Below are 25,539 nucleotides of genomic sequence, written 5' to 3' on the forward strand. Positions count from 1 at the left end.
GCTGGAAACCTGGTGTTCTTGCTGGGGTTTTTAGCTTGCCTGTTCGAAGAACAGAGAGCTATAGCGATACCCCCGGCATAAGCGTGAGCGTGAGCGTCAGCGTGAAAATGTTAAAGTTTTTGGTGCAAGTTATTTCCTTTCTAATGTTTTTATCTACCACACTATTTTTTACTGATTACAATATACAAATACATTCATTGCTTTAAAATTATTTGAATCAGACTTCACTGCAATGCTTTATAAAAAATATTATTAGACTAGTCTTTTAAAAACGATAAGTGTATAAACAGGTGAGCATTGGGTGGCTTTGACACCAACTCTCTGGTTATTATTGCTATTCAACCGTCGTTTTTATTATTGCTATTCAACCGTCGTGTTTTTTTGTATACATTGTTGAGGCTCATATGAGAGCCAACACACAATGCACAGCAAGGGGGGCATGAGACAAGAGGGGTGGGAGTGGGAAGGACAAAACAGTGGGGAACAGAGACATTAGGAGATCTGTGGAAGGAAGAGGGAGGGGGCAGGGAACATGGGGTATAGAAGACAGACATTACAGAGACTTTCAGGAAGGAAAGCAGTGAATTTGAAGGAGGTGGGTTTGGGGTGGATAAACGGGGGTAGAAAAGATCGAGGATTTGGATGGTGGACGATAAGAGGTGGTGTGAACAGCTGTTTTGAAGGCCTGGAGGGAAGAATGGGATTGAACAGAGTGAGGTAGTTTATTCCAAAGGTGGGCAAAAAGAGGAACGAAAGAGTGAAGGTGAGCAGTGATTCGTGATTTTGGTAGTTTTACCAGAAGGGTGTTGTTGGCGGACCTTGAGTGCCCTGCGGAAATATGGTGGGGACAAATCGCAGACAAAGCAGGAGGGGCGAGAACGGAGAGGAGATGGTAGAAGACAGAAAGACCACCGACCAGCCTGCGGTGAGAGAGTGAGAGGCCCAAAGGCTCGGCCTCATTGCGGGAGATGCCAATGATCCGAAATGCCTTGGTTTCCACAGCATGAAGCTGAGAAAGTTGGGAGACAGGAGCACCAGCCCAGAGGGGAGAGCAGTACTCCATCAGGCTGCAGATGAAAGGTTTGTATGTGGTCAGGAGCTCAGGTGGGCTGAGGAAGGACTTTGCACGACGGAGGATTCCCAGTCGGCAACTGGCTTCGGAGGCCAGGTTGGAAATGTGGCTTTCCCAGGAAAGATCATGGCAGATAGTGAGACACAGAAGCTTGAAAGAAAGGACTTCTTCAAGAGGATTGTTGAGAAAGAGTGTTTTCCAAATGGTCTTTTCAGAGAGACATAATGAGAGTGTGAGATTTGTCCGGATTGAAAGACATGTTCCACGTGTTGGACCAGTTTGTGATTTTACCCAGATCTGCAGTGAGTGAAGAAGCTGCTGCTTGGATGACAGATGATATTAGGGTGGAGTCGGTATTAGGTGGTATATAGGGTGGAGTCATAAGCAAAGAGATGAAGACGATTTTCCAGAGAGTCGGAGAGATCATTGATGAAAAACAGAAAAAGAACAGGGCCCAGAACTCAAGCTTGAGGAACTCCAGCCTGGACAGGAAGAGGGATGAAAGAACTCCATTTAGGGCCACACCTTGGCTGCGACAGGAGAGGAAGTCCACAAGCCATGAGTGGAGATGAACTTGGATACCAGAGGAAGAGAGTTTGGTGAGCAGATCAGGGTGCCAGACCGTGTCAAAAGCACTCAATATGTCTCGGGATATGGCTCTGATTTCATGTCTGGCATTGAGTACCTCCATCCATTGTTGGGAGAGCAGAAGCAGCATATCCAGGGTAGAATGCCCTGGTATGAAACCAAATTGATGATCGGAAATCATGCCATTGGATAAGAGGAAGGATTTAATGTCTGAGGCGATGATTTATCTTCCATAACGTTGCTGATGATTGGGAGAAGGCTGATTGGTCTGTAGTTGCAGGTATCTGTTTTTGCACCTTTTTTCTGCAGGGCAGTAATGTTTGCCGATTTCCAAGCAGATGGCAGATTACTTTGAGCAAATGAGAGGGTGAATGGAACAAAGAGAGAGAGAGTGAGCAAGAGCAGGGGAGCAGGTATTTAGGACATGTTGGCTGATGCCATCTGGACTGGTTGCAGAATCTGAGTCGAGGTTTAACAGCAAGCTCACCACCTCGTCAGTAAAAAAGTACATGTAGTCCAGGAACAGTTGGGTGTGACTGGGTAAGGTGGGTACAGAAAACTATGGGTTTTGGACACAATATTTCGATGCAAACGAGTTTAGGCATTCAGTCTTTTCACGTGCGGTATCAGCAATGCGGCCATTTGAGGTAAGAGAGGGGATGAAGGGGAAACATACACCAGAAACAGATTTAATTAGATGCCACCAGGATTTGGAGGAGGGAGGGAGGTTTGAGAGTTCAGACTTGAGCTTTGAAAGATGTTGTTTTCTGGCTCTGCTGAGGGTAGATACAGACTTGTTCTGAGCTTTATGGAAGGAACTGAGATAACCCTCAGTTGTGTTTGCTTTCCATGAGGCAAAGGCAAGTTGTTTCAGGCCAAATGCCTCACCACAAGCTTCAGTGAACCATGGCGGGAGGAAAGGTAGGACAACTGAAGACGAGAGGGGATAAATCTGTGCATGAGGGAGAGCAAGTTTCTTTGAAAGAATTCCCAGGATGAGTTGATGTTGGAGAAAGTAGTGATGGAAGACCAGTCTAGAAGTTTGATGGCTGCTTGGAGACCCTGTCAGTCGGCTTGAGTGAAATGCCAGACTCAACGCTGCTGAGGTCGTTCTCTGATAACAGCCAGAGAGATGTCCACTTTGACAAGCACGTGGTCAGAAGAACCGATTGGAGCGGAGGAAAAACCGAAGATATTTTCAGGGAAATTTGTCAAAATCAGATCCAGAAGAGATAGAGTACCATTGGTTGAGACCCAGGTCGGGAAATTGAATGATTGAGTCAGTCCCAATGAGTTGCAGAAAGCTTTTGCTGAAGTGCCATGACAGGTGAGAGAGGTACCCACACCTAGCCAACTGGCATGATGACAATTCAAGTCACCACATTTGAGGAAGAGAGAGTTTGGATGAAAAGATAGAAGTTGGCCCATGTTTTCAGATAGTGAGGTGTAAATGGAGTCATCACTATTTGGTGGACGGTACAATACACATACAAACATGAGGTGGGAGTAGAGGGGAAGCCATAGCCAGAAGTATTCCTGGGGGTGTGGGGGAGTGAGGGCAGTGCATGGAGAGTGAGGAATAGAGTCTTTGATGAAGAGAGCAACTCCTCCACCATGACGAGGCTCAGGTCTGTCATATCTGAGGAGGGAGTTACCAGGTAGAGATACTTGGGAGTCAGAAACGTCTTGAGGAAGGAAAGTTTCTGTTCGGCAGATTAAGTCTGGTTAATCTGGCAACCTGCATGGAAAGGCGAAGGGCCCGGATATTTGAAGTCCACACTGTCAATGAAGAGGGAGGGGAGGAGGCTTTGGGTGCAGGGGATGGGAGGAGAGGGGGAGTGTAGGACAAGGGAGGAGAGGTTGGAGGTAAGGAGAGTTGCTGAAAGAGTGTGGGGGATTGCAGAATAGCTCGGGGGGGGGGCCGGATGAGAAGGAGAAAAGGCTCTGTGGTGCTGGGGGAGAGGGGGAGCAAGAGAGGGGGCAGAAGGCAGTTGAGGATTTGAGGAGGTGGAGTGATGAGATGGAAGTGAGAGGACAGGGAAAAGAGGAAGCTTTGTGGATGAGAGGGGGGCAACTTTCAGAAGGGTGAGTGAGGGGGTGAATGGTGGGAGAAGGGTGAGTGGGGAGAGTTGATGGAGAAAGGTGAGGGGGGAGTTTTTGAGAAAGGTGAGAGGGAGGCTTGGAGGGAGAAGAGTGTGATGGTTGCTTTGAGAGGGAGTGGTGAGAGGGGTGAGTTGGCACTGAAGTTGGAAAAAAGACAATGGTTGATGGAATGCGAACATTCATTGCAAACTGTTTGTATTTTTATTTTTAGGTTAGAGATGTGATTAAACACATTTCTTGAGGGATGCAATAAAGGCGAAATAAGAGAATGGAGAGAAGAAACGCTGTAACAGTTGGATTTTTTAGGCAAGGTATGAGGGAAAGGTCGAATTGAGAGCAGTCTGTTTAAATAGAAGAATAGTCGTGAATTCTGATACAGGAATGAGAACCACACATGTGAAAGAGGAAGATGAAGCATTATAAGAGATCGTTTTATTGTATTTGGCAATTCCATGCCAAATACATTGTTATTACTGGAATTCTTCTTCTTATTATTATTATTCTTTATTTATTTTTCCCACACATCCTTTGCCCCAAAACTCCTCCTAGCGTTTTTCTCTCAGAGCACTAACAATTTTGTCTTTGAAATGGGACAAGGTCAAGGAAGTGCAGTGCAACTTTTGACCTTGAAATTCTCAAGGTTAAGGTCAAGGTCACACAAGAGGTCAAACACACATTTTGCCCCATATCTTCGCCCCACGGAAAGATACAGGTTAGCCGCTGACATTTTGTGATAGGTCACAAGAGGGCCTACAAAAATTATATTTTCGTCAAAGTTGTGTGACCTATATCTTCTCAGATCGGTAGGGGTCAAAGTTCATGACGTTGCCAAATATGTATTCGCTTCTAGCGAATGCAGCCCTCTAGTTATTATTATTATTATTATTATTATTATTATTATTATTATTATTATTATTATTATTACTAGCCAAACCCACGCTCCGCGCAAAGTTTCTAAAGTTAGGGTTCGTTAGGAAATAAATATATCCAGTGTTCACAATGTCATTTATAGAATTTTTGTAAATACAATGTTTCTTGTTACATTTTTTGTGTCAAATGCATCTTCTGAGAGAGTCAGCATATGCAGAAGAGGGTTTTACACTGTAGACGCTGTTTTCTAGGAGTGGCATTATGCCTCTCAGTGGTGACGGTCTGTCTATGACAAACATTCTGACGTCAGCGAATGACCGATGATGTCATGACGTCATTACGCCTCTCAGCGGTGACGTCACACGTCGTCATGCAAACGAATGTAAAAATTAGAAAATTGCCAAAAATTCCCAAACTGTCCGTTTGGCGCGATCTCAGATAGCCTATGCTGTACATTAGACCACAGAGTACCTGCAAGCCAAAAGTGGCGACAATCCGTCTGGCAGTTTCGGAGGAGATACGTCCACAAAATATAGCTTTGAGTATTAATATAATAACAACTGTTTGAGAGAGTTTTCATCAGATGAGGTGATGGAAAGGTTGTAGAAGAAATTGAGGTGAATGGTGAATTTGTATCGGTAAACACAGAGGGTGGAAACAGTTCACGTGGTTATGGGGGAAGCACGTGGCTGCAGGAGGTGTATAGTCAAAAGTAAATTGATTTATTTTCAAAAAGGATTGCGTAACATTCGGAAAAGGGAAGGTTGAATTAAAATCGTAGAGGTGTATGGTGAATTTGGAACTGTAAACACAGAGTGAAGTTGCTGGGTCGATGAAAAGTATCAGGAGGAGGGTGGAGATAGACACGTGGTTACAGGAGGTGTATAGATAAAAAGGATACAAGGATTATTATTAATTTTTGATGTATTTTGAAGAATAGGTAAGATTCGGGAATGGAACATTGAAGGAAGAAATCGTGAAGGTAATGGCGAGAGTGGGTCAGCTCAAGTAGAATAAAGATGGTGTGCCGGCAGAAGGAGGAAGAAGAAGGAGAAGAGGAGGAAGAAGATGAAGAAGACAAAGAAGAAGGATTGGGACTCGTGGGTACTCGTGGGTATGGAGAAAGGTAGTTTTTTGGGGGTTTTTTTGGATTTAAGACAAGAAACAGAGTTTTTGTATTGAGAGGGATGGGGGACGTTGAGAAAGTGTGGAAAATAGGAATTGAAGGTAATAGAGAGATAATACAAATAAAAATGATCGTACACCAAGAGGGGAAGGATGGGGAGGCCTCAAGGAATCCGGTAAGACAAGGTCGACGAAAACTCACAAAATAGCACGATTGTTGAAATAAAACTGAACTAGGAACACACAGTAACATGTAGGTGAGAAAATAAACAGTTAAAACGGGACAGATAACGACTGGAAACTTAACTTTGAGAAAGTCAGCAGAGAGCCCTGAGAGACCCTGCCGTCGCTCCAAACCCAGAACCCAGCAATTTTTGTGACCTTTTTTTTGTGACAAACCCAGTTTGTGACATTTTCTCAGAAACATTACACCGATAAACGTATAAATCCACGGGGTTGTTACAAGTCATGAGGTCTTGTGCCTCTCGCTGAAGAAAGCTGACTGCGCCAAAGGCTTGGTGGCCAAATTGGATTTACATTTCCTATTTTGAAAGATTGTTTGAAAGGCTTGGGAGCCATTTTGGATTTATTCTTTTTATCAAATAAATTTTTGATATTCTTCTCCAGAACCGCTAAACCAATCAACACAAAACTTCAGCTTCGGCACATCAACAATAGGCCACAGAGTTTCAGATACTAAATCTCTAAAATGAAATGGGCCAGCAAAATACAAATGAAGATACAAAAGTGAAGTATCTCATGGGCCAATCAATCGAAAAAAATGTTATATACGGTATAGTAATACAAATCATAGGCTATAGCAATGAGGATTTTTAACACTTGTTGCCATATCCTTTGAATCTCCTCTTAGCAACAAGCCACCAATGCCTATTAAAACAAAATAAAGTTTTTTGCAGATTTGTACGAGTAGTTTTGGTCTTGAAAATGCTAAATTTGAAGGTGTCTTGGAACATTCTTTCAACTCTAGGTGTTACTGACGAGAAGCCTTGATACTTGCTTGCAACTCTCACTATAATTAAAGTTGAAAGTTGAATAAATGAGAAACACCTGCTCCCTATGAGAGTAGCAAAGGGTGGGATTGGGGAGGGGGGTGGGAGGGAGCGGAGTACCTATAAATAAATAAAAAGGAGGGAGAGCATCTCACCTTTTTGTGTCGAGATTAAATGCTGGATGATGACATCAGTGATGTTGGCACGGTAGGCATACCTATCCTTGTACAGACCATGTACAGTATTGAACACCAAATGATACATGGCTATGGTGCCATCTTGGCATCCCAGTGCCTGCAGAAATAAAAGCCACCCCCACAAGATAAATTAGTTGGACTACTCTATTTCTTCTGGAAAAAGCTATTACTGGGTTGTAGGTTCATTAGGAAAGACTAGCACAGTACCATCCATTCGAGCGATCTTGTTCCAAGCGTGCAACACGTTATTGTGACACATCCCGATATTTGCGTGGTCCAGAGGCAACAGAGCGCTGTCTCCATCGCTCTCAAAAATAAAAATAATCTGGCTTACATACAAAAACATGCGTACTGCTAATGTGCAAATGTAATAAATCATGGTTTTATAGCTCAGATAATTAGCCCATCCCCCACTCAGTGGAAGATGGGGTTTTGCAATCACTTCTGGATGTGTGTGTGTGTGTGTGTGTGTGTGTGTGTGTGTGTGTGTGTGTGTGTGTGTGTGTGTGTGTGTGTGTGTGTGTGTGTGTGTGTGTGTGTGAGTGTGTGTGTGTGTGTGTGCGCGCGCGCGCGCGCGCGTGCCATCACTTTTTTTTTTTACCATTTGAGCTTTTGTCATCAAATTTTCAACAAAGTCTTATTGAGAGAATATGGAGAAGACAAAGTAATAATTTGGTTAAAAGGTCAAAGGTCAGCATCACATAAAATCGTCAATTTTCATCCAATAGACCAAAAATTTGAATTATCATTTGAGCTTTTGCGATCACATTTTCAACAAAGCTTTATTATGAGAATATGGAGAAGACAAATTAAGAATTTGGTCAAAAGGTCAAAGGTACCATTTGGCATACAGAAGAAGTCAGAATACAAAGTGGTCAAGCTTTGCATTTTCAGATGCATTCTAGTTCTAATTGCAGTGGCACAGAGGTTGACACCAGAGGGATTCCTGAAGCCTTAGGCATGATCCTAAGGCCTAAATGTACTGTCGCTATCACAAGGACCATGACGCCTATTGGTTCCAACCTTTCGATATTTGATGATCCTTTAAACAGTCGCTTTGTGTTACACTGAACAGAAAATGTATATGGAGGGCATAGCGATTGCAAATACAGAATGACACTTCTGAAGATGTTGTTGGCTCACCAAAATGGTGGACGTATGATTTTTTTTTCAGGTCACAATTGTGGGTGATGTCAGGACAATTGTCCAACCAATGGGCATTGAGTGGACATAATACAAAAATGCATGCACACACATACATACATACATACATACAAACATACAGGTCATGAACAAAAAAAAAATGGAAACACCGAGGTAGATGATGGACACTCATTATATTGAAAGCAATGGCTTCCACAATAGTATGGCCCATGGGGTAATTAAGCAAATACCATCCCAGCATGCTTAGGGTCATGTATAGAAATGCTGAAAAGGCCTGGTTGCCCATAATTATGGCTAGTATGGCTATAAGAGGAGACCTCAGTGACTTTGAAAGAGGGATGATTGTTGGTGGACGTTTGGCAGGAGCTTCAGTGACAAAGACAGCTCGACATGATGATATTTCATGAGCAACGGTGTCTAAGGTGATGTCGGCATGGAACTCCGAGGGAAAGACATTATCAGCAAAGGGCAACAGTGGCAGTGGGCAGATCCACATAGTCCAGGATTGTGATATCCATGCATTGATTTTAAGTGCAAGACAAAGCAAGCGAGCAACTGCAGATCAATTGACTGTAAATTTCAATCTGGGGCATGAGCAACCGCTTTCATTTAAAAACGGTCTGCAGAGAAAGCCAGAGCAGGATAGCATAGTCGGGTTGCAGTGCACAAACCATTCATCACACCTGGCAATGCACATTTGTGAGTCCAGTGGTGCAAAGAGCACAGGCTACCGAGCAGTGGAGAAATGTGATATTGTCAGATAAATCCTTCGCCATGTTCTCGACAAACGGATGAGTGAACGTGTGGTGCCAACCTAAATAACTCTACAACCCTGAGTGCTTTATTGTTCCAACAGTGAAGGGTTCTGGTGGTTCTATATTGATGTAGGCTGCATTTTCCTGGCATGATTTGGATGCAGTCATTCCCTTAGAAGGCAAGGTCAATGCCATTCGCTACTTAATGATACTGAGTGATCATATTCACCCAATGTGGCATTTATTTCCTGCCGGGGGGGGGGGGTGGGGGTGTCTTCCAGAATGACAATGCTTCAATCCACAGAGCACGCGTGGTCACCCAATGGCTTGATGAGCATAACACTGATGTTGTCAATTTGTCATGACCTTCTCAGTCACCTGATGTGAACCCAATCGAGCATTTATGGGATATTCTGGAACAACATCTGAGACAGTGTGTTCCACTTCCATCAAACAGGTGTGAGTTGATTGACTTTCTCATGGAAGAATGGTGCCGCATCCCTCCTGCAGAATTCCAGTATCTGGTGGACTCTGCCATCATGCCTACAGGCCCTACCGGCCACACGTGGTGACTCAACACCCTATTAAGTGACTTTACATTGGTGTTTCCATTTTTTGTCCACTACCTGTAAATACATACATGCACTTACTCGATTGTATATAGATTATGCGAGGTATGCTTTTTTCACATTTGTATCCTTGATAAGCTATACTAATTAGTTACTGCAGATGAGTTCAAACGAGAGAACAAAATGTGAAACAAGAAACAATAATGTGATGTGAATTCAAACTTCACATAAACCTCGAGAATTAAAGCCATGCATCAAGAGACATGGTAGTAACTAAAGTCAAGTTATTCCAAGAATGGAACGCATGCAATGAAGAAAAGCAGAAGCCTTCATTCGCTGAAGAAGCCAAATGCACACGATAAGATAAGAGAATCTCCATGAGTTTTGCACAGCGATAAAGTTATTTACGAGAGGGGTTGCAAAGGGTCTATATTATAATATTTGAAAAGTGTAAATGCAGATGTAAACAAATACAAATGAAAGTTTAAAAAAAAAGAAAGTTTTTATGAATTATTATTCTCTGTTGTGAATTTTTTTTCAATTTACCATACTCTTTACAGAGAGTTGGTGCTGCCGAAACAGTTTATTGGCAAGGGTTATACTGGGTGGTTTGCCATTACCTTCCCAATGTTGTTTTGGGAAGGTTATATTTTTACGCCTGTGTTTGTCTGTCTGTGAGCAGCTTATCTCAAAAGGTAGAGAAAGATTCGGCCGAAACTTGGTGGACAGATTGTGTGTGTGACAAGAACAAAATTATTCAATTTTGCCGAAGATCCAAATCCCGATACGAGAATTTTTAAAGTGATTCTTCACCAATGAGTGATAAGACCAAAGATGATATACAGATATCCCCCACTTAACAAAGCGGTTACGTATCTTTATACCCCTTCATTAAGCAAACCTCCGTTATGCGGGAGCTCGTTTTCCATGATTTTTTTAATGGAGAAATTACACCTCGTTTCCCAACCCTAATTTTTCGGTCTACTCGCGAAGCCATATGCTTTGTACAACGATGGTTTTAGTTGCAAATGACATTATAATATTATTATATACCTAATAATAAAGACAGTAAAACAATAATAAAGTTAACTTGTTTGTAACACCAAAATAATCTTGAGTCCAAGTTTCTGTACAAGAAGGCTTACAGAAGGCCACAGGAGGGGCTGGAGAAGATGGTTATTTTTAACCTTTTCATTCTGAAAAATTAATTATTCACAAGCCTTCTGAAAATTTAATGACCCCAATGAAAAGTTAATCAGCAGGAAAGACGTGTATTGCCACAGAAGTGACATTGTGCAATCACCAGACACCCTGTTGTTGGAATGGCTCCTTCGTTGTAGCAAATGAAGACATTTGTTAAGTGACGAATAGCACTAAATTAAACCATTTGTTGGGCAAACCTTCACCATTCGAACGTTCGTTAAGAAGGGAATACCGGGACAGCATGATATCTCAAAAAGTTATGGACAAGTTATGACTAAACTTGGTGGCTGAGTTGGGTTGGTGACAAGAACAAGCTGATTAGATTTTGGTTCAGGTCCGGCTGCAGAATCCAGCCTATCATTGGGATACAAAATGCAAACTGTTCAGCCTGGCAGAGGAATGCGCTTTGGCCATGTTCTATCCTTTTAAATGCTGAGTGTCAATCAAGGAAGCAGGAAGTACCATTTTTAAAGTCTTTAGTATGACTCAGCCATAGTTTAACACACTGGCCTGCCAGACTAGTGGACATTCTAACCATTATGCCAGTGATTGTGGTTTCGATTGTGATAGGAATTGATATTTTATCGAAAAAGACAAAAGTTTTGATTCATTTGAGTTTGTATAAATGTTTATGTATTTTCCAACCTACTTTGTTGTTACTTCAGGGTGCTGACCTCTGCCACACAGTCACTCACACTTGCTCTGCTTTGGGGCTAGTAGTGTGGTTTGTGGGTAAAGAAAGCCTGGCCAATGAGCGAGGCATAGAAACAAAGACTCCAAAGGACAAACACGACTTCCTCACAAAAATTATAATTTCCACCCAAACTGAAGAGCAAGACAAAACTCAAAGGAAAAGATATCGGGGATGAATAAGCAAAGCAATTATTTTTCAACACTGTCCATAAAGTGATAAATACTATGGCAGGACTAGATTGTGGAGGTACGATTATATCGATCAAAACTTGTGTCGAGATAAGTTAATGACCTATAGTGAGTCAATGTTCATGACTGCACATCGTTTAAGTGAATTGCAAATATATTTAAACAACTCAGTCAACTGTTTCAGTACATCATCATCATAATGCTGGATGGGAGATAGCCCTTTGGGGAAAGCCATACAATCACATTCAGGATCCATCGCAATTGTGGAAAATATTAGTGGCTCCTATAGCCAAGTAATACACACCACGTAGTTTGAATTTGGTTTGACCCGACAGCACCACACCCAAGAGGTGTGCTCTGCAATGATTCCAAGATGCACACCATCATGGGAGTACAAAGAGGCCTTTCTATCTGAACCACAGAGCAACAGGTATTCGCCCTGGGAGAAGTAGCTGACACAGCAGGGGTCATATCCCAGCCTTCGTTCTTCACCAACCTGAACACACTCAGTGGAATCACGGATGAGAAAATATAACCCCAAGTTAAACGCAAAACGACACCAAAATCCAAAGCCACAAAAACTTACAAGGAAATACAACAATGATCAGCATACTTTTCACCTTTAACCTTGGAAAGGGGTCACACAATTTCACAAGTACCACATTCTCAAGAAAAGGAAGAAGGGCTCGAGGAAGATTTTCAGAGGAAGATGAGCATCAAGTAATCTAGCGCAGCTTGGTGGTTGGGTAGGCAAAACAGTGACCAAAAGGCCATGATACAAGTTGTGAGGTTGCATGCCATGGCCCTGGTACAAGAGGGGAAGTGGTTATCATAGCCAGGAGACAACCATTCCATGCATCTGAGTGGCTGTCGTACCCTTGTTCCACCAAGTTGGTAGAAAGATAACCTTTGGCCCCAGTCAGCCACAGCAATGATGTTATGCTGCCTCTGCCTGCAGGACATGTCACGTGCATCGAACATCAATTTATAATTCATGGAATGTTAAATTCTAAACTGTAATGGAATGGTTGCATCGCCAAGAAAATCAATAAACAAGTATTGCACCTCAAATACCATCACAATTTCCTTACCGTCTTGGTTTCCAGCAAATGGACCAGATAGGTGCGGGTGTTTGGCTTGACCTGTCTATGCGCACTTTCTCCTCCCCATTACTGTTGCGGATGCTGATCATTCCATTATACAAGCCCAGCGCCAGGTATTGTCCGTCACTGGTCCAGCTGAAAGGGGAACATAAAACGTAATCATTGAATATCCAACGTGATATGAGGTAAAACCGCAGACATCATCTACAAGATAAAAAGGGTGAGCGAAAAATGTGACCTTGCAGTACGTTTCATTTTATTATGTTTCACCGGTGGTGCTCTGTGTGGAAGCCAGGAAAGCTCACAGAATCATAGAATATGCCTCAATAATAAAGGCCTTACCAGGTCATGTCATAATCGTTATACAATACGTGAATGCCAGACAGAATGAACCGAATCCAATGAACCCATGTTGGAGTCTGTGAAACTTAGATGAGCCTTTAATGGCTGCTTGAAAAACAAGCTTCTCATTGGCTGTTAAACTAAAACCTATTCCTTGCATAGCTATCATAGTCGCATATCTATATCAAGATCCCGTACACACAATGCAAGTAAGGACAAATGCTGTGTTACAATCAGTATGTCAAATTAAATGCATTGAAGTTCATTAATCACTCAATAAAGAAGTAAATTCTTCCAATTACCTGCAGCAGGTGATTCTACTCGAAATCTTATTCTTGGAGACGGACTTATTCTCAGAGGACCAAATCCCTGCAAACAATTATGCATTAAATAGTTAGTTGGTATCTCGTTTTAAAATGGAAAAATAAATCATTAAATAAGTTTAAAACAATAACAAAATATGCCACTGTTGGAACTCCTGAGAAGTAAATTTGGTGATGTCACATCCTGAGACAACTTGAGATAAGTCTTTCAAGGTCAGTTCAATGTTGGTGTTCCTGGCAGTTTTCAAAATGTTTGCGGCTCATCATTTCTGCTCATTGGGAATTAACTGGGATTGTAAATGGAAAACTGAACTTCGAAAACTCAGAGGTACATTATAGTACTTACACTGATGTTAAGAATGACGGCTATGTCAATACAGTAAGTTCTCCGAGAAGGTAGCTTCTAACGACATAGTTTCGCTATAACGTCTCTAACCAATAAAGATAAACACTTTTCTAACAACGTTGTGACATTTCCATATGACGTTGTCAGTTCCCATCAACGAGTCGCATTTTTAGACTTTCCTCCTACGCATAATTCGGAACTACTTGCGTCAGCGGAACACCATCCCATGCAGTTGGTACAGTATATGTACTGCACGCATAAGGATGCAAAGCGGCGAGAAGCAGAACAGATGCTGTACCCACTCCATCTTAATCTTTATTCATCATCCACCCGGTGAACTTAGGCTCTTTTTTTTGTGAAGTGAATTTCTGCTAAACATCACCCATGAGTGATAAACATCCTGCGAATAATAAGGACAATGAGCCTGTGACAAAGAAGGAAAGGAAATCAGTGTCTTTGGAGACCAAGATGGACATTGTGAGATACATTGAAGGTGGAAAGAGGGCAGTGGTTATTGCCAGGTCTCTCTGCCTGCCACCAATGACGGTATGGACCATCTTTAATAGCGACAACGAGATTAGGGAAAGCATCAAAAATGTGACCCGGTTCATGGCTAAAAGGGTTCGATTTCCTCGTGGCAGGCAGCATGATGGAGAAGATGTCCCATTTGAAAGCTATACAATCACATTCAGGATCCATCGCAATTGTGGAAAATATTAGTGGCTCCTATAGCCAAGTAATACACACCACGTAGTTTGAATTTGGTTTGACCCGACAGCACCACACCCAAGAGGTGTGCTCTGCAATGATTCCAAGATGCACACCATCATGGGAGTACAAAGAGGCCTTTCTGTCTGAACCACAGAGCAACAGGTACTCACCCTGGGAGAAGTAGCTGACACAGCAGGGGTCAGATCCCAGCCTTCGTTCTAAGGCTGGGATATGACCCCTGCCGTTCTTACAAATTTTTGTAAGCACGCTACACGAATTAAAGGTGTTTTTCGTGCAATATTTTTTTATGACTTGGGACACATTAAATGTTCTTTACATTAATTAAAATGGGAATATTCGTTTCCAACAATGTCATTGTCCAATCGTTGGGAAACTTTAAACACAGGAGGGACTCCCACAGAGAATATTTTATTGCAAACTCTGACATCATAAGTCACATCGTATGGTAGCCATATTGGATCAAGATTTTTAAAATATTGGACATATTTTCTCCGAAACCGCTCAAGGAAAAAAACTGAAACTTGGCAAATGCCATCAACTCCTCATGGGGGTTTACAGGGTGATAATCATGACGCCATTAGATAAGTGGTATTCCAGCCATAATTGATTGAATGCAAATCCTTATCCAAAAAATATGAAACTTCATATATCTGATCTATGAACCAATGTGAGTGAAGAATTACATTTATCACATTCATAACCCATGCCAAGAAACTACGTCACATAATATAGGCCATCAGCCGTAAGCTGTATCGTGCAATTTCGTTCCACTCATGGTGGGGGAGGGGGCGGGGGTTAGACAAAACCTTCATAATATGATAGTATACATATATATATATATATATATATATATATATATATATATATATATATATATATATATATATATATATATATATATATATATATATCCAAATACATAAGTATGCAAAAGTTCTCCACTCAAATAGCTGCAGTTATTGTGTATTTTCATCTTGAAAATCGATGCATTCCCAGCGTTCTCTCATTTGAACTCGGATCACGTGTGGGCCACGTGACACCTCGACAGCCAATAGATCGGCTGACATCGTATGCAAATTACGTCAGACTGTCACGTGACCAGCTAAATTGTCCAAGGTGGAAGCTTCCTGCAGGGAGGAAATCACCGGCAGCTGATCGGCGATTTTTGATGAATATGGCCAGTGAGGACGCTCCCCCGTGTATTATTCACCAGGACAATGTAGCGAACGAAGAAGTCAAATGTTTTACGTCTGTAAAGCCACTGTCACACCTTGATGATTTAGCCAGCGTATCTCGATTTATGAAAAATCAAGCCTGGTGTTGGCGCAGTGGTTAGGGCAGTGGCTTGGGACCCAAAAGGTCCTGAGTTAAAGCCCCGTTGGGACACTGAATTAATATATATATATATATATATATATATATATATATAATGTGTATATATATGTATATATATATATACATATATATATATATATATATATATATATATATATATATATATATATATATATATATATATATATATATATATATATATATATATATATGAACCAAGTCGAAAACACCAGAGGGTTGACTCAGCCTGCCATCCTTCCGAGGTCGGCGAAATGAGTACCAGTTGTAGTGGGCCCGGTGTATGCCCCGGTAAGAATAGGTGTACCATATCCCTGTGTGTCGTAAGAGGCGACCAGGGTTGCGTCAGGAAGGGCATCCGGCATAAAAACCTATGCCAAATCATTATGCGGACAACAAAACGAATTTCCATACCGGATCGGTCGAGGCCCGGGTTACCAACGACCGCCACCGGTACCGGTGGTCAGCAGGGTACCAGTGGAAATTGTGTTACTGCTGGGCGAAGGAGGAGAAGGAGACGGGGAAGGCGAGTCCGGAGAAGGTGGGAGAGGAGGAAGGGTAGAAGTGTGGAGGTAAGAGTTGGAACTCTGAATGTTGGGACAATGACTGGCAAAGGGCGAGAGTTGGCTGATATGATGGAGAGAAGAAAGGTGGACATACTGTGTGTACAAGAGACCAAGTGGATGGGGAGTAAGGCTAGGAGCATTGGAGGTGGTTTCAAACTGTTCTACCATGGTGTGGATGGGAGGAGAAATGGTGTCGGGGTAATCCTGAAGGAAGATTATGTCAAGAGGGTATTGGAGGTGAGGAGAGTGTCTGACCGAGTGATGAGTGTGAAGTTGGAAATTGAAGGGGTGATGATGAATGTCATCAGTGCATATGCCCCACATATGGGGTGTGAGATGGAGTGTAAAGAAGATTTCTGGTGTGAGTTTTGATGAAGTGGTGGAGAGTGTATCCAAGGATGAAAGAGTGGTGATTGGAGCAGATTTCAATGGGCATGCTGGGGAAGGGAATAAAGAGGATGAGGAGGTGATGGGTAGGTACGGTCTCAACAAGAGAAATGTGGAAGGGCAAATGGCGGTAGAGTTTGCAAAAAGAATGGAAATGGCAGTGGTAAATACGTATTTCAAGAAGAAGGAGAAACACAGGGTGACATACAAGAGTGGAGGAAAGTGCACACAGGTGGACGACATCTTAAGCAGGAGATGCAACCTGAAAGAGATTAGTGACTGTAAGGTGGTGGCAGGGGAGAGTGTAGCTCGACAGCATCGATTGGTGGTCTGTAGGATGACTTTAGAGGTGAGGTTGAGGAAGAGAGTGAGGGCTGAACCAAGGACCAGATGGTGGAAGCTGAAGGAGGAAGACTGTTGCGTGAAATTTAGGGAGGAGGTGAGACAGGCGTTGGATGGTGGTAAAGATGGGTGGGATGATTGGGCAACGACAGCAGAAGTTGTGAGGGAGATAGCTAGGAAGGTACTTGGTGTGACATCTGGACAGAGGAAGGAAGATAAGGAGACTTGGTGGTGGAATGAGGAAGTACAGGAAAGTATAAGGAAGAAGGGGTTGGCGAAAAAGAAGTGGGATAGTCAGAGAGATGAAGAAAGTAGGCAGGAGTACAAGGAGTGGTGGGAAAGGCAAAAAGAGAGGTGGCAAAGGCAAAGGAAAAGGCATATGACGAGCTGTATGAGAAGTTGGATACAAAAGAAGGGGAAAAGGATTTATTCCGATTGGCAAGACAGAGGGACCGAGCTGGGAAGGATGTGCTGCAGGTTAGGGTGATAAAGGACGCAAATGGGAATGTGCTGACGAGCGAGGAGAGTGTGTTGAGAATGTGGATGGAGTACTTTGAGGAGCTGATGAATGAAGAAAATGAGAGAGAGAGAAGGTTGGAAGAGGTGGAGATAGTGAATCTGGAAGTGGGGTGGATCAGTAAGGATGAAGTGAGGACTGCTATGAAGAAGATGAAAAGTGGAAAGGCGGTTGGCCCAGATGGTATACCAGTGGAGGCATGGAAGTGCTTCGGAGAGATGGCAGTGGGGTTGTTAACCAGATTGTTTAATAAAGTCTTGGAAAGTGAGAGGATGCCGGAGGAGTGGAGATTAAGTGTACTGGTTCCGATTTTCAAGAATAAGGGTGATGTGCAGAGCTGTGAAAATTACAGAGGGATAAAGTTGTTAAGCCACACCATGAAGTTGTGGGAAAGAGTAGTGGAAGCGAGGTTGAGAGGAGAGGTGATGATCTGTGAGCAGCAATATGGGTTTATGCCAGGAAAGAGCACCACTGATGCGATGTTTGCTTTGAGAATGTTGATGGAGAAGTATAGGGAAGGCCAGAAGGAGTTACATTGTGTGTTTGTGGATTTAGAGAAAGCTTATGATAGGGTGCCAAGAGAGGAGTCGTGGCATTGTATGAGGAAGTCGGGAGTGGTGGAGAAGTATGTGAGGATCGTGCAGGATATGTATGAGGACAGTGTGACAGCGGTGAGGTGTGCGGTAGGAATGACGGACCGGTTTAAGGTAAAAGTGGGATTGCACCAAGGATCGGCTCTGAGCCCTTTCCTGTTTGCAATGGTGATGGACAGGTTGACGGACGAGATCAGACTGGAGTCCCCATGGACTATGATGTTCGCGGATGACATCATGATCTGTAGGGAGAGTAGGGAGCAGGCTGAGGCGAGCCTCGAGTGGTGGAGGTACGCACTGGAGAGAAGGGGAATGATAGTCAGTCGGAGTAAGACGGAGTACATGTGCGTAAATGAGAGGGAGGGTGGTGGTATGGTGCGGTTGCAAGGAGTTGAGGTGGGGAAGGTGGATTGGTTTAAATACTTGGGATCAACTGTCCAAAGTAATGGAGAGTGTGGGAGAGAAGTGAAAAAGAGAGTGCAGGCAGGATGGAGTGGGTGGAGAAGAGTTGCAGTAGTGATTTGTGACAGAAGGGTAGCTGCAAGAGTGAAGGGGAAAGTATATAAGACGGTAGTGAGACCAGCTATGTTGTATGGTTTGGAGGCGGTGGCGCTAACAAAAAGACAGGAAGCGGAGCTGGAGGTGGCAGAGTTAAAGATGCTGCGATTCTCGTTGGGAGTGACGAAGATGGATAGGATAAGAAATGAGTATATTAGAGGGACAGCGCAGGTCGGACGGTTTGGAGACAAAGTGAGAGAGGCGAGATTGAGATGGTTTGGACAAGTGCACAGGAGGGAAGCAGAGTATATCGGGAGAAGGATGTTGAAGATGGAGCCGCCAGGCAGGAGGAGAAGAGGAAGGCCAAAGAAGAGGTTCATGGATACGGTGAGGGCGGACATGCGGGTGGTTGGAGTGTCAATGGAAGATGTGGAGGATAGAGCGAAATGGAGACGGTTGATCCGCTGTGGCGACCCCTAACGGGAGCAAGCCGAAAGAGGAAGAAGAAGAAGATGTCGATTTATGAAAAATTTGTCTAAAACGCTGGCACACGTCGAATACGTGATGGGTACATTTTGTATACATTGAGAGCACGCTGAAAAACACTGCCATACGTCGTAGTACGCTGGCTTTAAACGTTGTACTTTTGGGTTGTCCTCAAATTTTTGCATGCTTGAAATTTTACGACGTATGCCGGCGTATGACTCACACGTTCCGCTACGCTGGGTATAAGTTGTAGGCACGTTATGCGATCGTTGACACACGTTACTTGTAAGTTACTCATAAGTCGAAACACGTCGAGGTAATGTTTAGCGTACCCGAAACTTATTTCTAACCTATGAGTAACGTTTTGTAAGCACGCTACACGAAGGTTGTTCACACCTCGCAACAAGTTACTTGAAAGTTCCTCATACGTCGAAACACGTCAAAGTAATGTTTAGGGTACCCGTGACTTATTTATAACCTATGAGTAACGTGCTTGGGAATTATTTGTAAAGCATGTCCTACGCACAAATACGTATGTAGACGTATTTGACGTCTTCAGGATGACCACAGAACTTACTGAACGCGTTTCTAACTTACAGATACAGTATAATGGCGCATTGGCAGCGATTCGGGGAATTTGTATATAAAAAGGGGCTTCGTAGGAGGAACCTGTCTTTTTGTTAGACTTCGTGGTGAGTACATGTCCATGTCATTCTGAGAGATGGAGGATACGGCAAGGCTGAGACGACAATACCTACCTGTCCTCGAACATCAACATGACCTCATCGAGTTGACACTGCACCAGTTGTGTGCCAACAGAGCCGGGAGAAGAAGACGTGAACGGAGGAGAAGGAACTGGGTCAGACCATGGATCGCGAGGCGATGCCATTACAGCATATATGACCAGCTCATGGTGGAACTCCGGAACGAGGACCATGCATCCTTCATCAACTTCCTGTGAATGCCCCCAGCGATGTTCGACGAGCTGCTAGCCAGAGTGGGTCCAAGGATAACCAAGCAGTACACCTTTTATAGGGATCCGCTTGAGCCTGGCATGAGGCTGGCACTGAGCCTGCTGCTGTTGGTGCCGTGACTGCAGTGCTGTGGAAGCGATTTAACTCGTTCAATGAAAACGATTTCAATTGCCAAGCACTAGCGTCCAAAAACAATGGGCGAGTAACAGCCATTTATTTAAATCGTTCAGTGTAAATCATTTCAATAGTCGAGTGGAAGCGATTTAACTCATTCAATGGAAACGATTTCAATGGCCGAGCACCAGCGTCCAAAAACAATAGGCGAGTGACAGGCATTTATTAAAAGTGAAGTTTCAGCCTATGAATAGAAAACCTCACGTAATTGCCGAAGATACGCTGCCACGCTAGACATATGTTAGACTATCGTTGGGCATAGGTTGTGGACGCCTAAAACACGCGAATCAATCGTTGGTATAACTTATCTATAAGTTATCAAAGCGTTCTGTGTTCATTACTAGTACATTTTGCATTTGTCCAATTCGTTTTGAATACTTTAAAAACTGAAACAAAAAAAATAGTTCATCGTGGGAATGAGAAAAAAAAATTATCCGAAAAGAACATCAAACAATGGTGCAAAGTAGTCTCCTATTCGTGGACGCAACGAGGATCCATCATCACCCACACCCTCCCCATCACGCTCACCTACTATTACTGACATGGACCTACTACTACTACCAATACTACTACTACCACTGCGACTACTACTACTACTACTACTGACATTGACATCTACTCAACATGGAGTCTGGAACACTGACGGGTTCCTCTTGCGAAGCCCATTTGTATATACCAATTCCCCTAAATGCTGCCACATCGCCATTATACTGTAGATGTAAGTTAGAAACACGTTCAGTAAGTTCTGTGGTCGTCCGGAAGACGTTAATCAAATTCGTCTACATACAACAATGTGCGTTTGAGATACGTTACACATAGGTTCAAAGCACGCTACTCATAGGTTAAAAATTACGTTTCGGAGATGCTAAGTATTACCTCAACGTGTTTCGACTGATGAGTAACTTACAAGTAACGTGTGTCCGACGTGTGTCAACGATCACAGAGCGTGCCGAGAACTTATGCCAGCGTATGCGGAACTTTTGTCAGGTCAGGTTCGATCTGTGACCTGCTACAGGTACCATGTAAACCTGTACTAACCTGTTCCATGGTCGGGTTGTCGGCGACTAAACCGTCTCCCCCACCAGGTTTTCTGGTGAGGAGGGTGTTTGGATATGGACACCCAGCAGGATTAAAAACAAAACCTGTCAAAGGGCGGAGGAGCTCCTTGTGAGCCAACGGCCATCCATATCTAGTGCCCAACTGTGTCTGCGGACGTCCTCCTGCAGTTGGGTTACTTCTTATTAGGAGGTTGGTGGCAGGATTTGCACTCCAGCCACCGTAAAACGCTTCATTCCGCAAAACGCAAAAACGCAAAAAAATCTGAAAACCCACTCCGTGGGAGTACCTCCTGTGCAGCTTCCCTTCGCAGGGCAGCTCACTGGATGATGGGATTGGGGCAAAGCCTTCGGGACCCCCAATCTTTGATAGGAGGGAAACCACGGGGTAACATCCCTGGGTCAGATTGCGGGAGAGTGTGTCGGAGTGGTGCTGAGGTGTCGTCCACCAGACGGCGGTCTCCTTGGGTTAACCTGAGGCGGTCCCTTCGGCTGGGTGCCTGGAATGTCCTATCCCTAAGAGAGGATGATCACCTGTCTCTGTTATCATCTGAGCTCAAGCGTTTGGACATCGGGATTGCAGCTCTCTCTGAGGTTCGGAGACCGGATTGCGGCGAGATAATGGTGGGTGGTTACACCTACTATTGGTCTGGTCGCTCTGATGGTTACCATACCCAAGGAGTTGCTGTAGCTGTGTCCAATAAGCTGACCCCAATGATAATTGAGGTAACACCGGTCAACGAGCGTATTATGAGATTAAGGATTCGTCACTCCTTAGGTGTCATTTCCCTGGTCTCTATTTATGCTCCGACTGAGGCGAGTGATCTTACCGTGAAGGATGCATTCTACACCACACTCGAGTCTGTGGTTGATCAGTGCCCCAGACGAGATACACTTCTAGTCTTGGGGGATTTCAATGCATCGACTGGAACTGATAGGGATGGTTATGAGGTGTGTGTTGGTCCCCATGGGTCAGGAACTATGAACCAGAATAGCACTAAGTTCCTTGACTTCGCAAGAAGTCATGGACTTAGGGTGGCTGGTTCATGGTTTCAGCGCCCGCAAGCTCATCGCTGGACTTGGTATTCCAACGCTGGCGGTGTGGCAAAGGAGATTGACCATGTCCTCATTGACGGTCGTTGGAGGATGATCCAGAACTGCAGGGTCTACCGGAGTGCTCAGTTCCTCAATACTGACCACAGGCTTGTTGTAGCAACTCTAAAGCTGCACCTTAAATCCTGGAGAATGGTACCATCCCAGCCTAGGCTGGATGTTGCCAAGCTCAGGGATGAGAGAGTAGCTGAGGAGTTTGCGAACAGGCTGAGTGGACACTTGGGGGGTCTGGGTGCTTTGGGGGTCCTGAAGAGTTGTGGAGCACCTTCAAGACCACCGTCCTTGATGTTGCCGGTGGATGCCTTGGAGTTCACCGCAGGGCAAAGAAGAATTTTGTCTCTCAAGGGACACTGGATACCATTGACCAGAGTCGCAGGGCCAGGCTGAATGGCAGAGCTGAGCTGTTCAGGGAGCTGAGGCGTAAAACTGTACGTGCACTGAGGGTGGACAAGGAGGCCTATGTGCGAGGAATCTGTGAGGGGGTAGAGCATCACCTGTGGACAGGTGATTCTCGTCCCACTTACAGGGGAATTCGCGCATTACGTTCATCCAAGCCCATCCCTCGGAGCACTGCAGTTCGAGCAGAGAGTGGTAGGCTCTTGACAGAGGAGTCTGAAGTGAAGGCCCGCTGGGCCGGTTACTTTGAGCGGTTGTACCAGGCTGATCCCCCAGCTGTCGAGTTGGACGTCAAGGGTGTTACAATCCCTGTTGCTGACCCTCGAATCAACTGTGGTCCACCATCGCTTGTGGAAACACGGGCTGCGGTGAACCAGTTGAAACGGGGCAAAGCTCCAGGGATCTGTGGCATCCATGCTGAACTTCTCAAGGCTGGTGGAAATGCTGCACTCGCGTCGTTGCATGCAGTTTTGTGCTCTGCCTGGAACACAGGCATCATCCCAACTGACTGGAAGAGGGGCCTTGTTGTCCCTCTCTGGAAAGGGAAGGGTGATCGCCAAGACTGCAACAACTACCGAGGGGTGACGCTGCTCTCAGTGCCGGGCAAGGTCTTTGCTCGGATAATTCTTGATAGGGTTCGCTACCATCTGCTTGAGCACCAGCGTCCAGAGCAGTCAGGCTTTACACCAAAGAGGTCAACGATTGACCGTATCCTTGCTCTTCGTGTCCTCACTGAACGCAGACGAGAGTTTCGGCAGGGGCTGCTTGCAGCCTATGTTGATCTCTGTAAAGCGTTCGATTCAGTGAATCGGGATGTCCTCTGGAGGATTCTTGGTCTTCGTGGGGTGCCACCGAAACTGATCGATCTGATGTCTGAACTCTACTCTGGTACTGAGAGTGCTGTGAAGTGTGGTGGTACCGCCTCTGACTTATTTCCAGTTGTTACTGGAGTTCGTCAGGGATGTGTACTTGCCCCCACACTTTTCAACACTTGTATGGACTGGATTTTTGGGAGGATGTCGGAGAGATCAAGTTGCGGTGCATCGTTTGGCAATGTCAAGATCTCGGACCTTGATTTTGCAGATGATGCAGTCATCTTTGCGGAGACTTTAGACATCCTCTTGGGGGCCCTCGAGGTGCTGAATGAGGAGTCGGAGCCGTTGGGATTACGGGTTTCTTGGGTCAAAACAAAGATCCAGGCTTTCGGTGACATCTTGGATGCTGCTGTCCTGTCTGTGTCTGTTTGTGGTGAGGATGTTGAGGTCGTGGATAGATTCACTTACCTTGGCAGTGATATTCATGTCTCCGCAGGTTGTGAGCCGGAGGTCAATAGACGTCTGGGTCGGGCCTGGGGAGTCATGGATTCACTGGATCATGGGGTGTGGCGCTGCCGGTACCTGTGCGGGAGGACGAAAGTCCGAGTCTTCAGGTCCTTGGTACTTCCAGTCTTGCTCTATGGGTGCGAGACTTGGACTTTGACCAAGGATCTGAGACGGAGACTTAATTCCTTTGGTACCAGGTCTCTTCGGAGAATCCTTGGCTATCGCTGGTCGGATTTTGTGTCCAACGAGCGGTTGCTGAGAGAGACTCGGATGAGATTTGTTACCTGCATAGTCCGTGAGCGTCAGCTGCGGCTGTATGGACATGTGGCTCGTTTTCCTGACGCTGATCCTGCTCACCAGATTCTCTCAGCGAGGGAGTCTCATGAGTGGAGGAGGCCAGTGGGCCGACCACGTGCCTCATGGTTGCAGCAGGTTGACCATCATCTCAAGGAGATGGGGATGGGCCTGGCATCTGCCTGGGGGATGGCCAGACGGAGGCCCCTGGAGTACCGGCGGAAAGTGGACGCAGCGACGCGCTGTTCTGGCACATGCTCCCATACCTGACCTGACCTGACTGATGAGTAACTTACAAGTAACGTGTGTCCGACGTGTGTCAACGATCACAGAGCGTGCCGAGAACTTATGCCAGCGTATGCGGAACTTGTGAGCCATACGTCGGTCGTAAAATTTTCAGCATGCTTGAAATTTCACGATGTACTAGACGTACCACGGAATATGACAGCGTACTTCATTGTTTTTCAGCATGCTCCTAACGTATACACAACTTACCCATACCGTATTCGACGTGTGCCAGCGTTTTAGACACATTTTTCATTGGTCGGCATACGCTGGCTAAATCGTCAAGGTGTGACTGCGATGTTAACACTTCCAATTTTCAGGCGGTTATGATTTAAATCGGCGTGCGGCAGGTTTTTAACAGAGAACGCCACGAGTTCGTCGGCGATACATGCAGCGCGTCATCCTTCCGAGGTCGGCGAAATGAGTACAAGTTCCAGTGTGTGTACTGGTAGAGGGGCACTGCATCAGCGACACAGTCGCGCTTCAAGAAATGAGAGCTACCCTAGCAGCTAAGCTGCCATACGACCACCACCACCACAACGAAATTGTGAATTAAAAATAAGCTGTTTTCATTGCCTTTCTTATACATTGATTTTATTGCGTTGTTTTCCATAATTGTAAATATAGTCTGAGTTGGTTTAAAAGATATACCAGTATGTCTATTTGTATCAACTATATCGAAGAAGGATTTCCTAAAAATGTGGCAAAAACTATTGTATGAGAAATACTGATTTCAATTAATAACAATATTAAAATAAAATCATTCATAATAAAATCAAAATTCATTGCAAACTCTTTAA

The 25,539-nt window shown here is 44.5% G+C and overlaps 1 protein-coding gene across 1 annotated transcript in view; it reads right to left on the bottom strand.

Moving 5' to 3' along the window:
- IFT122 (intraflagellar transport 122) overlaps positions 1–25,539 on the bottom strand; it is a 252,835-nt gene that overhangs the window by 177,518 nt on the left and 49,778 nt on the right. The window contains exons 7-11 of the mRNA XM_085899537.1: positions 13,286–13,352; positions 12,630–12,776; positions 12,415–12,490; positions 11,843–12,034; positions 6,924–7,062 (exon numbers count right to left, since the gene is read on the bottom strand). Coding sequence (XP_085755663.1) covers positions 6,924–7,062; positions 11,843–12,034; positions 12,415–12,490; positions 12,630–12,776; positions 13,286–13,352 — 621 coding nt within the window. The remainder of the gene's footprint in view (positions 1–6,923; positions 7,063–11,842; positions 12,035–12,414; positions 12,491–12,629; positions 12,777–13,285; positions 13,353–25,539) is intronic.

This window comes from Eptatretus burgeri, chromosome 10 (genome assembly GCF_056783735.1).
Source record: "Eptatretus burgeri isolate ZD-2024b chromosome 10, Ebu_testis_v1, whole genome shotgun sequence".
In the NCBI taxonomy this organism is placed as follows: domain Eukaryota; kingdom Metazoa; phylum Chordata; class Myxini; order Myxiniformes; family Myxinidae; genus Eptatretus; species Eptatretus burgeri.